The 19,875-nt window shown below is 33.5% G+C and overlaps 1 protein-coding gene across 2 annotated transcripts in view; it reads right to left on the bottom strand.

Moving 5' to 3' along the window:
- Positions 1–19,875, bottom strand: part of LOC144446510 (complexin-like) — a 45,739-nt gene that overhangs the window by 5,715 nt on the left and 20,149 nt on the right. For both annotated transcript variants that reach the window (XM_078136285.1, XM_078136286.1), the window contains 2 exons: positions 14,264–14,430; positions 8,512–8,638 (listed from right to left, as the gene is read on the bottom strand). In XM_078136285.1, the coding sequence (XP_077992411.1) occupies positions 8,512–8,638; positions 14,264–14,430 (294 nt within the window). The remainder of the gene's footprint in view (positions 1–8,511; positions 8,639–14,263; positions 14,431–19,875) is intronic.

The raw sequence follows: 19,875 nt of genomic DNA, 5'->3' as shown, positions 1-19,875 counted from the left end.
CAGTGTACTCCAATAACATGTCACGGCCATGACAGTGTATTCCAATAATGTCATTTTAACCTGATTCTATGGGTTATGTTGAGATAAATGAGAGATATGATCCTCATATATATATATATATATATATATATATATATATATATATATATATATATATATATATATATATATATATATATATATATATAGCTACATGTACTGTTATCTGTTTGCATATTAATTAGACCAATATAAGCACATGTCTTCCATGCAAATAGCTTAACTGCTGCCATGGCAACACACGAATACTTTCCATTCTCAGCCTCAATGGACACTGCAGATCATATTGAGGTCTCTGGCTAAATCATTGGCTGTTAGGGCCAAATAAGATAGATGGTCACGGCTATTTTGTCTTGTAATAAGAACACTAAAACAGACATGATATACACTAGTTTCATTTCACTCCACCTATAAGATTACCCTACATTTATTAGACTGATTTATCCTGGTTTTATTACATTGAGCTTAGAACTCTTGTTTTAAAATGTTCATCAAATCAAACTATTCTATTCTATGAAATTAACAGACACTTTTATTGAATGCAACTAATTCTACAATGAGAACAGAAAATTCTTTTCCCAATTCAGTGCTTCTGATTTAGTAGTTTTTACGAATGTTAAAACCACATTCTATGAAATGTTTGAATATTTACACAAGCTACATTGAAATTTGTTGACAGAAATAACAATCATGCAGAATGAGATTTGAAACCAAAGAATGCCCAAAAAGTTCCGACAAACTATCAGACTAACAAAAACAATCTGAAGCTGTTACACAATAGATACATAGTTAACCACCATTTCATCCCCATTATTTAGCCAGTATTATATAACTCTTAAAATTTATTTCTAATATTTTCAGCATCTAATCATCAAAAATGTAGGTTTTGTACTGCACCAATGAAAACAATGGGAAGACAATTTTGTAAACATGGAAAAAAAGGAATCCCTATTTTTACCTTGCAAGGAAAGAATCCCAGTGTTAAACCTAAAGCATTAAAATTCCTCATTTGAACATTAACAACGACAGTTAAATCAAGGACTGGTATATAAGACAAATTGCGACTAAAACCACATATTTTTAAAAATGAATCAACCACAATGACTAAAATCAATTTTCCCAAATTTTATATTTGAATCACTATATTGATTTTATCGTACAAACATTTCCCACCAGCATTCAGCAAAAGTTTCCAATTTGACAAAGCAATTTTGTCTGAAAAAATGTAAGTTGAAGAACAGGTTATATTTAGTATCAAATTATCAATATCACGACTTTTCTTGATTTAATACAATTTAATATTTCTTGATTTAATACACCCTTTCTGGCTGTCTATAATTATTTTTTACAATTCCAACCCAGCGGCTCACAATGCAATGGTCTAGCCCTTCTGGATATAAATCTAAGAACTGTGATCATAATTAGTCAGTTAATATGCATGCCATAGAGGGCGCTGTAGTCTTGCAGGTTTACTATTTTTGAATTATATCCTTCATATATCATTAATGAAAATACATTGGAAACCATTAACTGATTGCGATTAATTTTTCAGGCTGATGGCAATGTGACTAAAGTCCTAAAAATAGATGGCCATAATTTTTACAAATCCTAACACATTTCTTTTAAAACATAATTTAGATGTTTAGTACTGAGATACAAATAATCAGACAGAAAATGGAGAGCTTACAAGTGACTGTTTGCACACAATGGTTAATGTAAAACGGCTATATTACGTAAGGCTACATTTTTGTTTTGTTTTTTTCCATAATTGCTCTGTTTAAAATTCTACTGAAGTTTGAAAAGAGAAATTTCAAATGGCAAGAAACCGACTGATTGTAGAAAATTTAGTTTGCCTTTAGAGTATGCAGCAAAAAACAAAGATTGTGAAAAGCTTGAATTTGATCTTATGACAGCTATAGTATAAAGTCATTAATTTTACTTTCACATCTTTGATAATAGGCACGTCAATGATTAGAATGTTCCACAGTGACGGAAATAATGAATTAAAGTACATGCATTGCGTTGTAAATCATCAAACAATACGTGACAACTACATTCAATAGAAAGTTTAGTAAACAGTCTCAGATAAATCAAACTGACACAACATGATATGACATGACATGGCACTCTGTTTTACCTTTGCCAGGATGTGTAATATCCAGTCACAAAGATTCCCAGTTCAGCAAACTAAATTTCCTCTTTTTTTGCAACACAATACTTTATGAATACATGTAACATATTATACCCAGACAGAGAACATTCTAGGATTATTTTTCGAATTATTTACAGATTTTGATGGAAAATTATTTGAAATACTAAACAGAAATACGCAAAATTTTGAACTCAAGTTAACCTAGTGAATACAATTTTAGGGAAAAAATCCTGTCAATCTATTTAAAACATCATAGTACTATCGTGACAAAAGAAATCATTTCCAATTTCAGTTTAAAATAGAGCAAATTCTTGTGATTGAAATCAGAAAATTTCTTTATTGAAGGATCAACAAAATGTATGTTTACTTAGCAGAAGTGAATTGATAAAATACTGTGTTTATCTGACTGAAATCACCCAAAGATGTCAGTGGCCTCCAGTTTCCTGTACAGAGTAGAAACTGGGATAATGCATACACTATTTAATGGTGTGACTTTGCAAGTAGGTAATGTTTTCTGAGATGTAGATATTCATAACAACTTCACGTCATGACAAGTCCATACATTATAACATATATTTATATAATTACAGATTCCGGTATAAGCTAGCTCAGATCAGGAATTCTATCAAAATACCAAGTCCAATTCTTAGTCTGAATATATGGATAACGTTTGTACCAATTTGCCATGAATACTAATATTTGACATATGTCATCAAAGTTCATACACAATTCAAATAAATAATAATGATACAAAATATAATTTTACTTGAAATTTACAGTTACATACTCAAGACTATTTTGTTTTGTTGTGGATCTTTCTGACACTATCTTTTGGTTACATGTTTCTCACAAATTTTCTTCTGAAATTATTATTTTTGTAAATTTGCAACCTTTCTTTTTCAGAAAAGGTTGAAAATACACATTTCTTGGTTAGTCTAACCAAACAATGCATGTAACAGTTCTTTACTGACTTTATACCAAACAACAGAGATTCTAACAATCCTCAGAAATGTTAAACCCTGGTATGGCCCTGGGCCTTTGAAACCCTGATATAGCAATGGGCCTTTCATTGAATTATGTTCTATTTGGCTGGCAGGGATACTTTGCATGTAAAATGTTACCTTTCAGTGGCTAGTGACTAGATTTCTTGTTGACTTCTTCATATTTTTACAGTCATATGAATATCAGTAACATACATTTGCAATATTTTGTACTTGTGGTTGGTGTTCCATGATTTACAAATCCCCTCTTGAGATTGCCACCTGAATGATATTTGACAATTAAAAGGACCTTTCTGTTCAAATTTTCCCGCCTAAATTTTACATGATGACATTTTGAAACTTATCATACCTTAAACCTAATATTCAATGGGGTCAAACCTGAAATTTTCATTCACTGCTTTAGATGTATTTGCCATTGGTATGATAAGTAGTTGCAGAGGACAAATTAATATCTGATATTTTCAAAACTCTAATAACTGCTTTGAATTTTCTTCTAGTGGCCAAGAAAAGTTTTGCAATCATTGATTTGTGTTATTGACCCTGTAATTAGATCATATGCTATGCACTTACTGCCAATATCTACATTCCTACTTAGCTCAAATGCACACATTATCTGTTTCTCTGTTTTGATGGTCTAGATGAGCTGTCTAGATGAGCTGATCGTCATTGCTCATATAGAGTAGACACTTGGGATTTCTATTACACAGTTTGACCTTCCAAAGCTTCTGCCCCTGTTTCTGACTGACTGTGAGAATCTGTGGAGACAACTTATAGATAACTAGTAGAGTTTAACGAGCAATAAAATTGTCAAATTTGACCTTGAAAACAATACTCTGCTTGCACTTAAGTTCTTCTCATCCATTGTACAAGTTCTGATGTAAAGATAAAGCTTAGCCACAGAATGAATGATTTAACAACTAATTCAACACTTGTATTTCATAAATGAGCAGAAAATGTCAATTTAGATTAATACATATTCATCAAAACTAGAGGTCCATTTATATTGCCATGGAAATTAGATGAAATATATATATACAGGAAATACCAAAGAAGTTAATTTGATAAGAGAAACACAAGTGAAAACATATTGGTTCAATTCAAAGTGGTAGATACTTAACTACTTATTAAAAGTAGAAGCAAAACTCTATGTATATACCAATTATATTTAAAAACAGAAAACCAAAATTGTTGTATTTAAGTAGGCTTTTTGAAGCCACTTGGGGGGTACTAAATAAATTTAAAAGGCAGAGAACATTGTATCTTAATATAGTTGCTTGCTATTTCAGATTCATTGACTGAGGTAATATGATCGTCTTTACAAACAACCTAGACATTTGAACTGTCCCACATAAAATCAAATAATATCACTGTTGTTATTGAAATACAGATTTGAATTATTGTACCATGCTGTTTACGACTTGAGGTAGCCAAAAATGAAATCATTACCACAGAAATTCAAAAGTAATAATAAATTGAGAAAAATTTTCAAAATAAAGTTCACATGTCATATTTTGCAAAAATGAACTGTATAACACTAAAAGGACCTAAAATCACTGCAATATCTGTCAGGTATGCATGACGGGAAAATTGAAACATCATAAAACATTGGTATTTGATCTTTGAGAAGAAATTTCCCATACCTGGCCTCACACAATACTGCTGTGTTGGGCATATGACTGTTAGCTTGTAACATAACATTAAGGTCCTGTTTGATTACTAAAATTGAATTCACGTCAGTTAAACTATTATGTCACATTTAAAACATTAATGGTTGGTGGGGACTATAACTTCCACTAATACGATTAACTTTTGAAAACTGATGCTCCATTTACAACAACTGAATAAACAATTCTGCCACAAAAAAAATTTACACATTATATATTATAAATTGCTGTCACTATTTCTTGATTTCAATTGTGAATTATCAAAAATGTCCAGTTTACAACTGCTACTAAACACTTTTACTAAAAATAATAATAAATACTTTTATGCATTTTCTACCTGTACTCTCACAATATCTTGGTAGTTTAAAATGTCTTCATTTAATTGTTTTCAAAGACTAAATGATTGCTTCTCAGATGACTTGATGATCGTATTATGAAATTCACTGCCATTACCCTAACATTTGGTTGATTTTCTGTTCAAAGTGTTCCATTTTTTGTTTAAAATGTGAAATTTGGTGAACAGAGGATATAAAAACAAATCCAAAATTAAAAATTTGATTTGAAATGTTTAAGTTTAAATTGCACAATGCCTTGTAAATTTCTTAATAATAGACTACCTAGTGAATGACAACGCCTTTAAATGATGAAGCTCAAAATGGTTTCCCCTGGTTACATACATGCTGGTATCATCATTTTACAGTTTCTATAGAACATTCAAAATGATGCTATCTCTACTAACAAAAGGTGTAATGAAAGACATCATTGATACAGAGGGGGACAAAAGAATATGATGAATCAGCTTTCATAGATAATGCCCATCATAGAAGAATTCTGACAATAGTAATAGTTATGACTTGTAGGCAATGACGAGGTGCTGCTGCTATGATGGGAAATTGATACTGAGCAGGAAACCCTTGCTGTCAGTCTTAAGGGAAAGACTGATGTACTCAGGTTGATCAGAAGTGCCTTGCTTTCACTTCTTAGCTTTATGAAATGACAGTAACAACACGCTCTTCTACGCATACTGAATTGAACAGAAGATCCTCTCCCAACATAACCACTCATGAGCCATCTTTTGTACATATACTGAATTGAACAAAAGACCCTGGCTTTCTGTCAAACATAACCACTTAAAGTAGCAACCATGATATCTTCTTCATGAGCTGAGTTGAAGAGAAGATCCTGCCCATCACTCCAACTGACCATGACAACAGACAGTATGAACTAATTACATTTTTCCTAGTTTACAAGGTCATGGTTTTAAATCTCTTACAAGCAAGTAAACAGACAGCTAAATCATTTGATTTGTTTCTCATGACAAAAATGAGAATAGTTTATACTCCCAATAATGCTAAGGACACAAATTTGCAGTCATGTTGCAATCACTCTACAATGGCACAAGTACAGTGATGTTATAAAGTCTTCTTTGCTAGAGACATTTTGCATTCCAATCAAAGTATAAATTACAATAATGATTCATTATTGTCAACAACATTTCAGAACAAAGATTTGATGACAGAAAGTGAACTGTTTGCAAAATCAATTCTCAGAAATTTTGAAGATCTTGGGAAGTATATATTCTCTCTACTTCCATATTACCAAACTTAAATTCCTAATTTTGAATTTGTTAAAATCTAATTTGTGAGTTTTATGACCAGATTGGTAAACTGATTATGAAGCAATGAAATGGCAAACAGACTAAATAATAATTAATGGCAAGTCAAAATGATTCAAATAATTCGTTACCAGAAATTGTCAATTTTTCCCAGAGAGAGGTCAGGATGACCTCATACATACACTTTTATCTTACTACCAAACCAGAGTGACCATAGAGTTTCAATGAGGCAGTATAATGATTTGTATTTCTCACACAAGATTTTTTATCACAAATTACACAAAACAAAACATGGACACTGATAGCATGTACAATGTTACATTTGATCTCACTATGAACACAAGTCAACATCACTGCTGGATGAAACAGAGAAGATTTAAACACATTTCATGAATATGTGCATTATGAATGCCCGAATTTTGCTGTGTAAGTTCGCAACAAAAAATGTTCTGTAAAAAGGTAACTTAAAATCATCATGCCTCCTAAACTGAAACTCTGTAGTCTTTCTGGTTTGTAGTATCAATTCTGAAAAATTTGTCTTTTATGAATATGTCCTAATATGCTAGTAAGTGGTGAAATCAAATTTGAAATATTTCCATGACCATGTCCAGTCAAAAGTAAAGCTATTTACAACGAAGCAAGAGTTTGAGTCTAGAAAACCAATATATTATGACGTCCTGAAATATCTTGAACTATGAAACTGATGATGACATGAATAAATAAAAGACAAACCATTGCACAAATATTCAGCCTAATTGTCCATAAACCATCTTAGAATTCCAAATCGTGTAAGTTTTACAACTTCCGATATTTGCAACAAAGAGTAGTACTAAAATAACTAACAAAACACTTATTTTTCATCACATTGAAAGACTTCAAATGTGATACTCCTAGTGTCAAAATTCTAATATTTAACTTTCTTCAAATATATTATATAATCTGTACATATTTCTTTTTTTATCTTAAATCCTTCTACTTGTAATTGAAATAAAAATACAATAAATATTCTTAGTACTTTCATAACTGGTTGGTTTCAAATTTCACTTTGTAGATCACAGTCACATACAATGTTTTTGTTTTGCTGACTTAGCTAGGAAATATATTCCAACTGACTGAGTAGCTATGAAATATATTCATAATTTGCCATACTGACTGATTCTGATTGACTGATTGAGTGATTGACTGATTGATTGATGAAGTAGCGATGAAATATATTCATAATTTACAATACTAATAGATTTAGTACCAATAAATCATTATCTAAACTTAGTATTTTAATTTAGCTCTTTGGTTTAGGCAGCAATGACACTGACACTTGATATAAACATGTAGTTGATGATGAAAGAGATTCATTTTTACTGACATGAATTAATTAATCAAAACATGTTACATAAGTACAATGTATTAAACACTAAAAATATCTTTATCTGACTTTTTGTTTGTAAGACAGTAGACATGATTCAATCTGTTTAAATAACATTACAACACACAAATGTTTATGATAGATTTTATAAAAACAATCTCAATTAAATATATCCAGTTTCATTTGTGTTAATGGTTTGATAGTATTTTTCTTTTATAGAGCAAAATTAATTTTATACTGTCTCTGCTTGTTTGGAAGAATAATACGTTTTTTTTTTCTCTCAACACAAAATTGAACACATGTAAAGTTACTATGTACATTAAGTATATGTATTCTTCACGGCATATTTTTTGATAAAAGGCAACTTCTTTTGTTTACAGAAAAACACAGTTTATATATTTCCATTTTGAACCATCCTGCATTAGTTCCATAATATTACGTAACCTTGCTGTACTCTTTAAGGAATGTAACAAGAACCACAAACAAATAACTTGTTTCGGGTTTTTAAAAAAATTTCATTTTTCTCCCAACTGTGGAATAAATCATTGACTTGTCCAACAGTATTAGTTATAAGTATGTTAAGTAGTTAGTCCATTTTTAGATCAAGCACCTCATATCAAGGGTAACATAACATTACCATGGCAACTAGATAAAGGTAAAACAACAACATATACCACCTTCATCATCACTATCTTCCATGGCAGCTGCCTGCTGAGCTTGGAGTTCCATGGGTGTTTTCTTTTTACGACCAATTCTCCCTGCATCTGGATCTATTTCTTCCTCAACTTTTTTTTTCAGACCATACTGAAAAAAGAAATTGAAATTCATGAAAAGGTCTTTCTTTTATTCATCTTCTTATCGATATATTAAATTTACAATTACATGTTATTCCTCAATATTTTTCGTTGTATAGCCAAGGAAAATACGAGTGACCTAAGAAGGTTTTGTGTCACTACGAGTTGCTTGACGATTAGTGACAAAATCCTTAGGTCATGAGTATTTTCCAGCTGAATGAAGAAAAATATTGGAGAATAACATAATTATACCAGAGCCAATAATATCATAGATAAATTAGGGAAAGTAATGCTAATTTTCAACATTCTGACTCATATTTTGAACACAGCAAAACAAGTGACGTAGACACACATTGTTGCGATGTAGAATCACCAGAGTATATATTCCATATTTTTTGTTCAACTTGGCTCGCACATGGTATAAAGGAACATAATTCTAAAAGTATCAATGTGGCTTTTTTTTCAACCAATCAAAAGGACATTCCAAGAATAACACAGATAATGGTATCCAAAAACAAATGAAATCTCAAGAGCTACGCAGCATATATTTTATGAGAGACATGTGAGATCAGCCTGTTACAGTACATTCCTGATAATGCTAACAACAGTAAAAGTGATAATCTAAGATTTTCCCAAATATTTTACTCTCTGAGACTACATTGAATTTGAATCCACATTATTCATTATAACACAAGTATGGGGAAGGTTTGTGTTGTTCTTAAATTGTTTGTTCCAACAAAATGTTTATTGCACAAAATAACACTTTTAACAAACAGTGTCACACACAAAGAACTAACAAATATTTGTGCAATTATAAAATGTGTGTTTGAGACCATGTGCATGCTATCAACATGATCACACTGAACTTTCAGATTTTCAGGAATTCAGAAGAAAGAATTTAAGAACTTTGACCTTCACAGAGGTTCAAGGTGGACATGAACTCAATATAACCTGACCCTTTATATCAAAAGATGTCACTGGGGAAGTGAAGAGAAGAAAGAGATATTCAATATAACCTCAAGGATATATAACAAGTGTGTAATGGCATTGTCCTGAACAGGTGATCCGAGTACATTAGAACTACAACTCATGTAAACATCTCATCTCTACAACAGTCAGGTAAACAATACACTTAAACTACAACATGTAAACATCTCATCTCTACAACAGTCAGGTACAAACTACATTAGAACTACAACATGTAAACATCTCATCTCTACAACAGTCAGGTAAACAATACACTTAAACTACAACATGTAAACATCTCATCTCTACAACAGTCAGATAAACAATACATTAGAACTACAACATGTAAACATCTCATCTCTACAACAGTCAGGTAAACAATACACTTAAACTACAACATGTAAACATCTCATCTCTACAACAGTCAGATAAACAATACATTAGAACTACAACATGTAAACATCTCTTCTCTACAACAGTCAGGTAAACAATACACTTAAACTACAACATGTAAACATCTCATCTCAACAACAGTCAGGTACACACTACATTAGAACTACAACATGTAAACATCTCATCTCTACAACAGTCAGGTAAACAATACACTTAAACTACAACATGTAAACATCTCATCTCAACAACAGTCAGGTAAACAATACATTAGAACTACAACATGTAAACATCTCATCTCTACAACAGTCAGGTAAACAATACACTTAAACTACAACATGTAAACATCTCATCTCAACAACAGTCAGGTACACACTACATTAGAACTACAACATGTAAACATCTCATCTCTACAACAGTCAGGTACACAATACACTTAAACTACAACATGTAAACATCTCATCTCTACAACAGTCAGGTAAACAATACACTTAAACTACAACATGTAAACATCTCATCTCTACAACAGACAGGTAAACAATACACTTAAACTACAACATGTAAACATCTCATCTCTACAACAGTCAGATAAACAATACACTTAAACTACAACATGTAAACATCTCATCTCAACAACAGTCAGGTACACACTACATTAGAACTACAACATGTAAACATCTCATCTCTACAACAGTCAGGTACACACTACATTAGAACTACAACATGTAAACATCTCATCTCTACAACAGTCAGGTAAACAATACACTTAAACTACAACATGTAAACATCTCATCTCAACAACAGTCAGATAAACAATACATTAGAACTACAACATGTAAACATCTCATCTCTACAACAGTCATGTAAACAATACACTTAAACTACAACATGTAAACATCTCATCTCTACAACAGTCAGGTAAACAATACACTTAAACTACAACATGTAAACATCTCATCTCTACAACAGTCAGATAAACAATACACTTAAACTACAACATGTAAACATCTCATCTCTACAACAGACAGGTAAACAATACACTTAAACTACAACATGTAAACATCTCATCTCTACAACAGACAGGTAAACAATACACTTAAACTACAACATGTAAACATCTCATCTCTACAACAGGCAGGTAAACAATACATTAGAACTACAACATGTAAACATCTCATCTCTACAACAGTCAGGTAAACAATACACTTAAACTACAACATGTAAACATCTCATCTCTACAACAGTCATGTAAACAATACACTTAAACTACAACATGTAAACATCTCATCTCTACAACAGTCAGATAAACAATACACTTAAACTACAACATGTAAACATCTCATCTCTACAACAGACAGGTAAACACTACATTAGAACTACAACATGTAAACATCTCATCTCTACAACAGTCAGGTAAACAATACACTTAAACTACAACATGTAAACATCTCATCTCTACAACAGTCAGGTAAACACTACATTAGAACTACAACATGTAAACATCTCATCTCTACAACAGTCATGTAAACAATACACTTAAACTACAACATGTAAACATCTCATCTCTACAACAGTCAGATAAACAATACATTAGAACTACAACATGTAAACATCTCATCTCTACAACAGTCATGTAAACAATACACTTAAACTACAACATGTAAACATCTCATCTCTACAACAGTCAGGTAAACAATACACTTAAACTACAACATGTAAACATCTCATCTCTACAACAGTCAGGTAAACAATACACTTAAACTACAACATGTAAACATCTCATCTCTACAACAGTCAGGTAAACAATACACTTAAACTACAACATGTAAACATCTCATCTCTACAACAGTCAGGTAAACAATACACTTAAACTACAACATGTAAACATCTCATCTCTACAACAGTCAGGTAAACAATACACTTAAACTACAACATGTAAACATCTCATCTCTACAACAGTCAGGTAAACAATACACTTAAACTACAACATGTAAACATCTCATCTCTACAACAGTCAGGTAAACAATACACTTAAACTACAACATGTAAACATCTCATCTCTACAACAGTCAGGTAAACAATACACTTAAACTACAACATGTAAACATCTCATCTCTACAACAGTCAGGTAAACAATACACTTAAACTACAACATGTAAACATCTCATCTCTACAACAGTCAGGTAAACAATACACTTAAACTACAACATGTAAACATCTCATCTCAACAACAGTCAGGTAAACAATACACTTAAACTACAACATGTAAACATCTCATCTCAACAACAGACAGGTAAACAATACATTAGAACTACAACATGTAAACATCTCATCTCTACAACAGTCATGTAAACAATACACTTAAACTACAACATGTAAACATCTCATCTCTACAACAGTCATGTAAACAATACACTTAAACTACAACATGTAAACATCTCATCTCTACAACAGTCAGATAAACAATACATTAGAACTACAACATGTAAACATCTCTTCTCTACAACAGTCAGGTAAACAATACACTTAAACTACAACATGTAAACATCTCATCTCTACAACAGTCAGGTAAACAATACACTTAAACTACAACATGTAAACATCTCATCTCTACAACAGTCAGGTAAACAATACACTTAAACTACAACATGTAAACATCTCATCTCTACAACAGACAGGTACACACTACATTAGAACTACAACATGTAAACATCTCATCTCTACAACAGTCAGGTAAACAATACACTTAAACTACAACATGTAAACATCTCATCTCTACAACAGACAGGTAAACAATACATTAGAACTACGACATGTAAACATCTCATCTCAACAACAGTCAGGTACACACTACATTAGAACTACAACATGTAAACATCTCATCTCTACAACAGTCAGGTAAACAATACACTTAAACTACAACATGTAAACATCTCATCTCTACAACAGTCAGGTACACACTACATTAGAACTACAACATGTAAACATCTCATCTCTACAACAGTCAGGTAAACAATACACTTAAACTACAACATGTAAACATCTCATCTCTACAACAGTCAGGTAAACAATACACTTAAACTACAACATGTAAACATCTCATCTCTACAACAGTCAGGTACACACTACATTAGAACTACAACATGTAAACATCTCATCTCTACAACAGTCAGGTAAACAATACACTTAAACTACAACATGTAAACATCTCATCTCTACAACAGTCAGGTACACACTACATTAGAACTACAACATGTAAACATCTCATCTCTACAACAGTCAGGTAAACAATACACTTAAACTACAACATGTAAACATCTCATCTCTACAACAGTCAGGTACACACTACATTAGAACTACAACATGTAAACATCTCATCTCTACAACAGTCAGGTAAACAATACACTTAAACTACAACATGTAAACATCTCATCTCTACAACAGTCAGGTACACACTACATTAGAACTACAACATGTAAACATCTCATCTCTACAACAGTCAGGTAAACAATACACTTAAACTACAACATGTAAACATCTCATCTCTACAACAGTCAGGTAAACAATACACTTAAACTACAACATGTAAACATCTCATCTCTACAACAGTCAGGTAAACAATACATTAGAACTACAACATGTAAACATCTCATCTCTACAACAGTCAGGTAAACAATACACTTAAACTACAACATGTAAACATCTCATCTCTACAACAGTCAGATAAACAATACACTTAAACTACAACATGTAAACATCTCATCTCTACAACAGACAGGTAAACAATACACTTAAACTACAACATGTAAACATCTCATCTCTACAACAGTCAGGTAAACAATACACTTAAACTACAACATGTAAACATCTCATCTCTACAACAGACAGGTAAACAATACACTTAAACTACAACATGTAAACATCTCATCTCTACAACAGTCAGGTAAACAATACACTTAAACTACAACATGTAAACATCTCATCTCTACAACAGGCAGGTAAACAATACATTAGAACTACAACATGTAAACATCTCATCTCTACAACAGACAGGTAAACAATACACTTAAACTACAACGTGTAAACATCTCATCTCTACAACAGTCAGGTAAACAATACACTTAAACTACAACATGTAAACATCTCATCTCTACAACTATTATCTGTTTGATCTGAGTACATACAATAATATTTTATAACACAAAGTTGTGTACCAATCAAACAATCATCTAAGAATTGGTCACATACACTTTTCCAATATCAGTGTCTAATATCTCACCTTGTCTCTTATGCCCTGTCTTACTGATTCTCGTTCTGCTTCAAATTTTGCGTGTTTGGCTTTTCGCTCTTCTTCAAGTTCCCGTCTCGCTTCTGCGATTTCTGGATCTTCTTCAACCTCAGCTTCTCCTTCTCCTTCTTTATCTCCAGCCATTTTACCAAATTCTCCTACATTGAAATAAAAAGATATCATATACAATTATCATCTTCTCATCACATCTTGATCTCTAGATCTCTTCACATATATTTTTATATATATCTATTTGTCTGTCTGTCTACTTGTACACCCAAACATGAATAAATGAATGACTAAGGAATGAATGAATGAACAAAGGATCGAACAACCATACCTAACAAATGTGATCAAACTTGTACAATAATTATGTACATGTGTGTGTCAATGTATGTGTGTCACTGGATGTGTGTATGTATGTATGTATGTATGTATATGTGTGTATGTATGTATGTATGTATGTATGTATGTATGTATGTATGTATGTATGTATGTACATTTTGTATGTATGTATGTATGTATGTATGTATGTATGTATGTATGTGTGTGTATGTATGGATGGATGGATGGATGGATGGATGGATGTTTAAATCTATCTGTGCACATATATCTATATTTTGGCTGTAATGTTTTGTTTGATTCTTATGTGCAATTCTATGTGTGTCTGAAAGTATTACTTTGTGTTTTAGACACATCAACTCATACTCTAATTCCAGCATATATACAAGTACACCCCAATGAAAACAATAACTAATTCTCTCCATTATCAATACATACATTATTATACTTTCAGACAAGTTGAGATGGTCTTACTTAGTACAATGGTTCACAGAGTATGAAGACTTAATACCGTAGTCTTGGAGATTTGAATAATATTTAATACACCTTGCAAAATACAAAGTCACGACAACATTGCATGACTAAGTATTGAATATATACATGTACTTCTCTATTTGAGCATAAAATCTCATATTGCTATTTTTGTATGCTGCATCAAAAATGTTTGATTGGAAACAAAGGCATTATACCCTATTTACTTCATCTAAATTGTAAAAAAAATCATTTTTATTTCAGTATCCATGGTGATGTTTAAAATCAGGTGAACACTACCAAAAATACCAATAAATTACAAGAATTCTGATTTTGTGTGCAATGTTACGTATGAGTCCATGATGCCAATTTACAAATTTTGTAGGTTCTATCTAGATGAAAAAAGGGCAATTTGATGCAGAATCTCATTGAATTCTACCACTATCTGCAGTGAAGCTATAAAAAAATCCACTTTTGCCTGAAATAATTGCAATTCATCCAACAATTCAATTCTAACTATATTGTCCATTTCATCATTCTTCCACAGGAATGCTACGCGGAATTTTCATTTTTCAATCAATTTAATTCTTGAGAATTTTTTTCCCTGTGCCCGAAATGATAAGTGGCCATTTCTTGCAAATACATGCAGACTACCTTTACAATGTATACACACGAGGATGAAGGTTGAGAATATCCCATTATTCACTCCAATTCATTTAAGTGGGGGCCAAGAAGAGGCAATTTTTAAAAAGAATAATGCCGCAAAACAACGCATTAAAATTCTTCAAACGGATGCAATCTTATTAAGGAATTAATGGTTAGGTATTTTCAGCCACAAAATTAACTGTAAATTGCATGCAAATTATCAGGTGCTTGGACTGAAGTTGGCTTGAGGGTATATTCTTAATTTTTTAGAAAAACGTTTAATATAACTCTGCACAGCCTAAAAAAAAACACTAAAAATTTACAACACATATAGTTTATTTACTGAATGAATGAAAGATTGTGATAACTTTTATCAAAATATTATGACAGAAATATAAAGTATGAGGAATATTATGTCCCGCTGAAAAAAAAAATTGGCAAAAAATTATAATTCTTACATTTTATTTTCTGAAAAAAGAAAGATGCACAGAAAATTAAGTCAAGAGGATGTTTTCCAAACTATTATTTTGATCAACTTGTAGATGGCTTTTGAAATATGATGGAAATTAATCTAAATTGGACTTGAACATGAAATTTTATTTGAGGACTAATAATAGTGGAGGTATTTCATCTCCACAGCACAGTGATACACATTTGAACTCTGACCTTTTTAATATCATTTTCCGACTGATCAATATCCTGGGTAATTGTACATTTCTAAGGAGTCTGTTAGCTGACGGCAAAACGATGCCACAGTCTGACATCACACTGATGGCAAAACCATCGGATGCCACAGTCTGACATCACACTGACAGCGAAACCATGCCACAGTCTGACATCACACTGACGGCAAAACGATGCCACAGTCTGACATCACACTGACAGCGAAACCATGCCACAGTCTGACATCACACTGACAGCGAAACCATGCCACAGTCTGACATCACACTGACAGCGAAACCATGCCACAGTCTGACATCACACTGACGGCGAAACGATGCCACAGTCTGACATCACACTGACGGCGAAACGATGCCACAGTCTGACATCACACTGACGGCAAAACGATGCCACAGTCTGACATCACACTGACAGCGAAACCATGCCACAGTCTGACATCACACTGACAGCGAAACCATGCCACAGTCTGACATCACACTGACGGTGAAACGATGCCACAGTCTGACATCACACTGATGGCGAAACGATGCCACAGTCTGACATCACACTGACGGCGAAACGATGCCACAGTCTGACGTCACATTGACGGTGAAACGATACCACAGTCTGACATCACACTGACGGCGAAGCGATGCCACAGTCTGACATCACACTGATGGCGAAACGATACCACAGTCTGACATCACACTGATGGCAAAACGATACCACAGTCTGACATCACACTGACGGTGAAATGATGTCACAGTCTGACATCACACTGACGGTGAAACGATGCCACAGTCTGACATCACACTGATGGCGAAACGATGCCACAGTCTGACATCACACTGACGGCGTAACGATGCCACAGTCTGACATCACACTGACCGCGAAACGGTGCCACAGTCTGACATCACACTGACGGCGAAGCGATGCCACAGTCTGACATCACACTGACGGCGAAGCGATGCCACAGTCTGACATCACACTGATGGCGAAACGATGCCACAGTCTGACATCACACTGACGGCGTAACGATGCCACAGTCTGACATCACACTGACCGCGAAACGGTGCCACAGTCTGACATCACGAATACTGCTGATTGAATAATTGTGACAACAAGCCTTAATGATGTGTTCTGACTAAGTGATGGCCTTATCAGTATGGTGTAGCTATCACCCAGGTATACACAGATGTTCCACTAACTATTGTCAATGATACAATTCTTATTAAGCCCAATATGTCAGTACATAGATGTCTTCTAAGTTCTTAAACCAATTTGTTGGCATCAATGATGCAGGAAGATATTATGGGATGTCAAATTAATGATCTATTTTCTAAGTATTTCAGGTTCAAAGTCTTTTAGAATCATTTGACTACCAAAATCAACATAAAAATCTTCCATATTTTTAAACAAAATAATCCCTTTGATTATTCTTTTTTCGTACATTTCATTTTATCAAAATGCATCTATGAGTTTACTGTTTACATTCATTCATCCCTACATAATTACAGTTGACTCATGAAAATACAAGTATGCTTTAAATCTACACATTTTTTGTTTGTTTTTATTTTTGTTTTTGTTATTTTTTGTTTTATTTTGTTTTATTTTTTTTTGGGGGGGAGGGGGCAAACAGCACACTATCCCCATCTCACGTACGACAAACACACTATCCCCATCTCATGACAAACAGCACACTATCCCCATCTCACGTACGACAAACAGCACACTATCCCCATCTCGCGTACAACAAACAGCACACTATCCCCATCTCACGTACGACAAACAGCACACTATCCCCATCTCACGTATGACAAACAGCACACTATCCCCATCTCGTGTACAACAAACAACACACTATCCCCATCTCACGTACGACAAACAGCACACTATCCCCATCTCGTGTACAACAAACAGCACACTATCCCCATCTCATGTATGACAAACAGCACACTATCCCCATCTCACGTACGACAAACAGCACACTATCCCCATCTCGCGTACGACAAACAGCACACTATCCCCATCTGGCGTACGACAAACAGCACACTATCCCCATCTGGCGTACGACAAACAGCACACTATCCCCATCTCACGTACGACAAACAGCACACTATCCCCATCTCGTGTACAACAAACAGCACACTATCCCCATCTCATGTATGACAAACAGCACACTATCCCCATCTCACGTACGACAAACAGCACACTATCCCCATCTCATGTATGACAAACAGCACACTATCCCCATCTGGCGTACAACAAACAGCACACTATCCCCATCTCATGTATGACAAACAGCACACTATCCCCATCTGGCGTACGACAAACAGCACACTATCCCCATCTCGTGTACAACAAACAGCACACTATCCCCATCTCATGTATGACAAACAGCACACTATCCCCATCTCACGTACGACAAACAGCACACTATCCCCATCTCACGTACGACAAACAGCACACTATCCCCATCTCGCGTACGACAAACAGCACACTATCCCCATCTGGCGTACGACAAACAGCACACTATCCCCATCACCACTTTCATTTTCCCTTTTAAAGGTTCACTTCTACACATTGCCACCACAACGTATAAGTGTAATTGGCAGATCTCAGTTTACTAGAAAGCTGTATCAGTAATAGTCTATAATTGCAGAAAGGCGTAAAATGCATTTGTGGAAGTACAGGAGTCAGTTTTCACTATGCTCTATATACATTGTGTAGGTTGGGGAATATTTGATCCATTCTTACATTGATAGTGGAGCCTACATTTTGTTGATTAAATTCCTACCATCAACGTAAGAATCAAGTCGCATCAATTTATTTGAGTGAGAGGACTGTATTATCACATCCCACTATGTTAGGGATGTCAGTTAGTTATTTGAGTACCCCAGAACTGTATTGCAGCAAGATTTGAATGAATATTGCAATTGTTAGTTCATAATGGTATTCACATTTTACGTGATGGAACTGTTTCAATGTGTACACAACACACTGGCTGGTTGAAGAACTATAAATTGGAAAACTACACAGAAAAAATATCAACTTTGGAATAAAAAGAACTTGTATGAATCAAGTTGAGTGAAAAAGACAAAGTTTGGCATCTTCCTAAATTATGCATCCAGCAATTTCTGACAAAAAAACCTATAAATTTGTTTATATGTGGTGTGAATGAAACATATTAAATAAGTTAATAATCTGTCTTTTACCAAGAGAGTGATCTATTAACCCCAATATATATCTAAACATATCGCGTGCCGTCAATATCTATGTATGGTGGTTTCATCAACTACTACAGACCTATATACTCATTGATTACATTGTGAAGTATTGCTTACATTCTAAATTAGCATATTTGTCATGAATGGAGTTGAATGAAAACTTAATTATGCCACTTTTACACAAATAAACAAACAACAAATTGTAAAGTGCCCTAAGTCTAATTGTATACACTTTATGTTCAGAATTTCATTCAACAT

Source organism: Glandiceps talaboti, chromosome 15, assembly GCF_964340395.1.
Source record: "Glandiceps talaboti chromosome 15, keGlaTala1.1, whole genome shotgun sequence".
NCBI lineage: Eukaryota > Metazoa > Hemichordata > Enteropneusta > Spengelidae > Glandiceps > Glandiceps talaboti.
The sequence above is the reverse complement of the archived record's forward strand: the minus strand, read 5'-3'. Positions and strand labels throughout refer to the sequence as shown.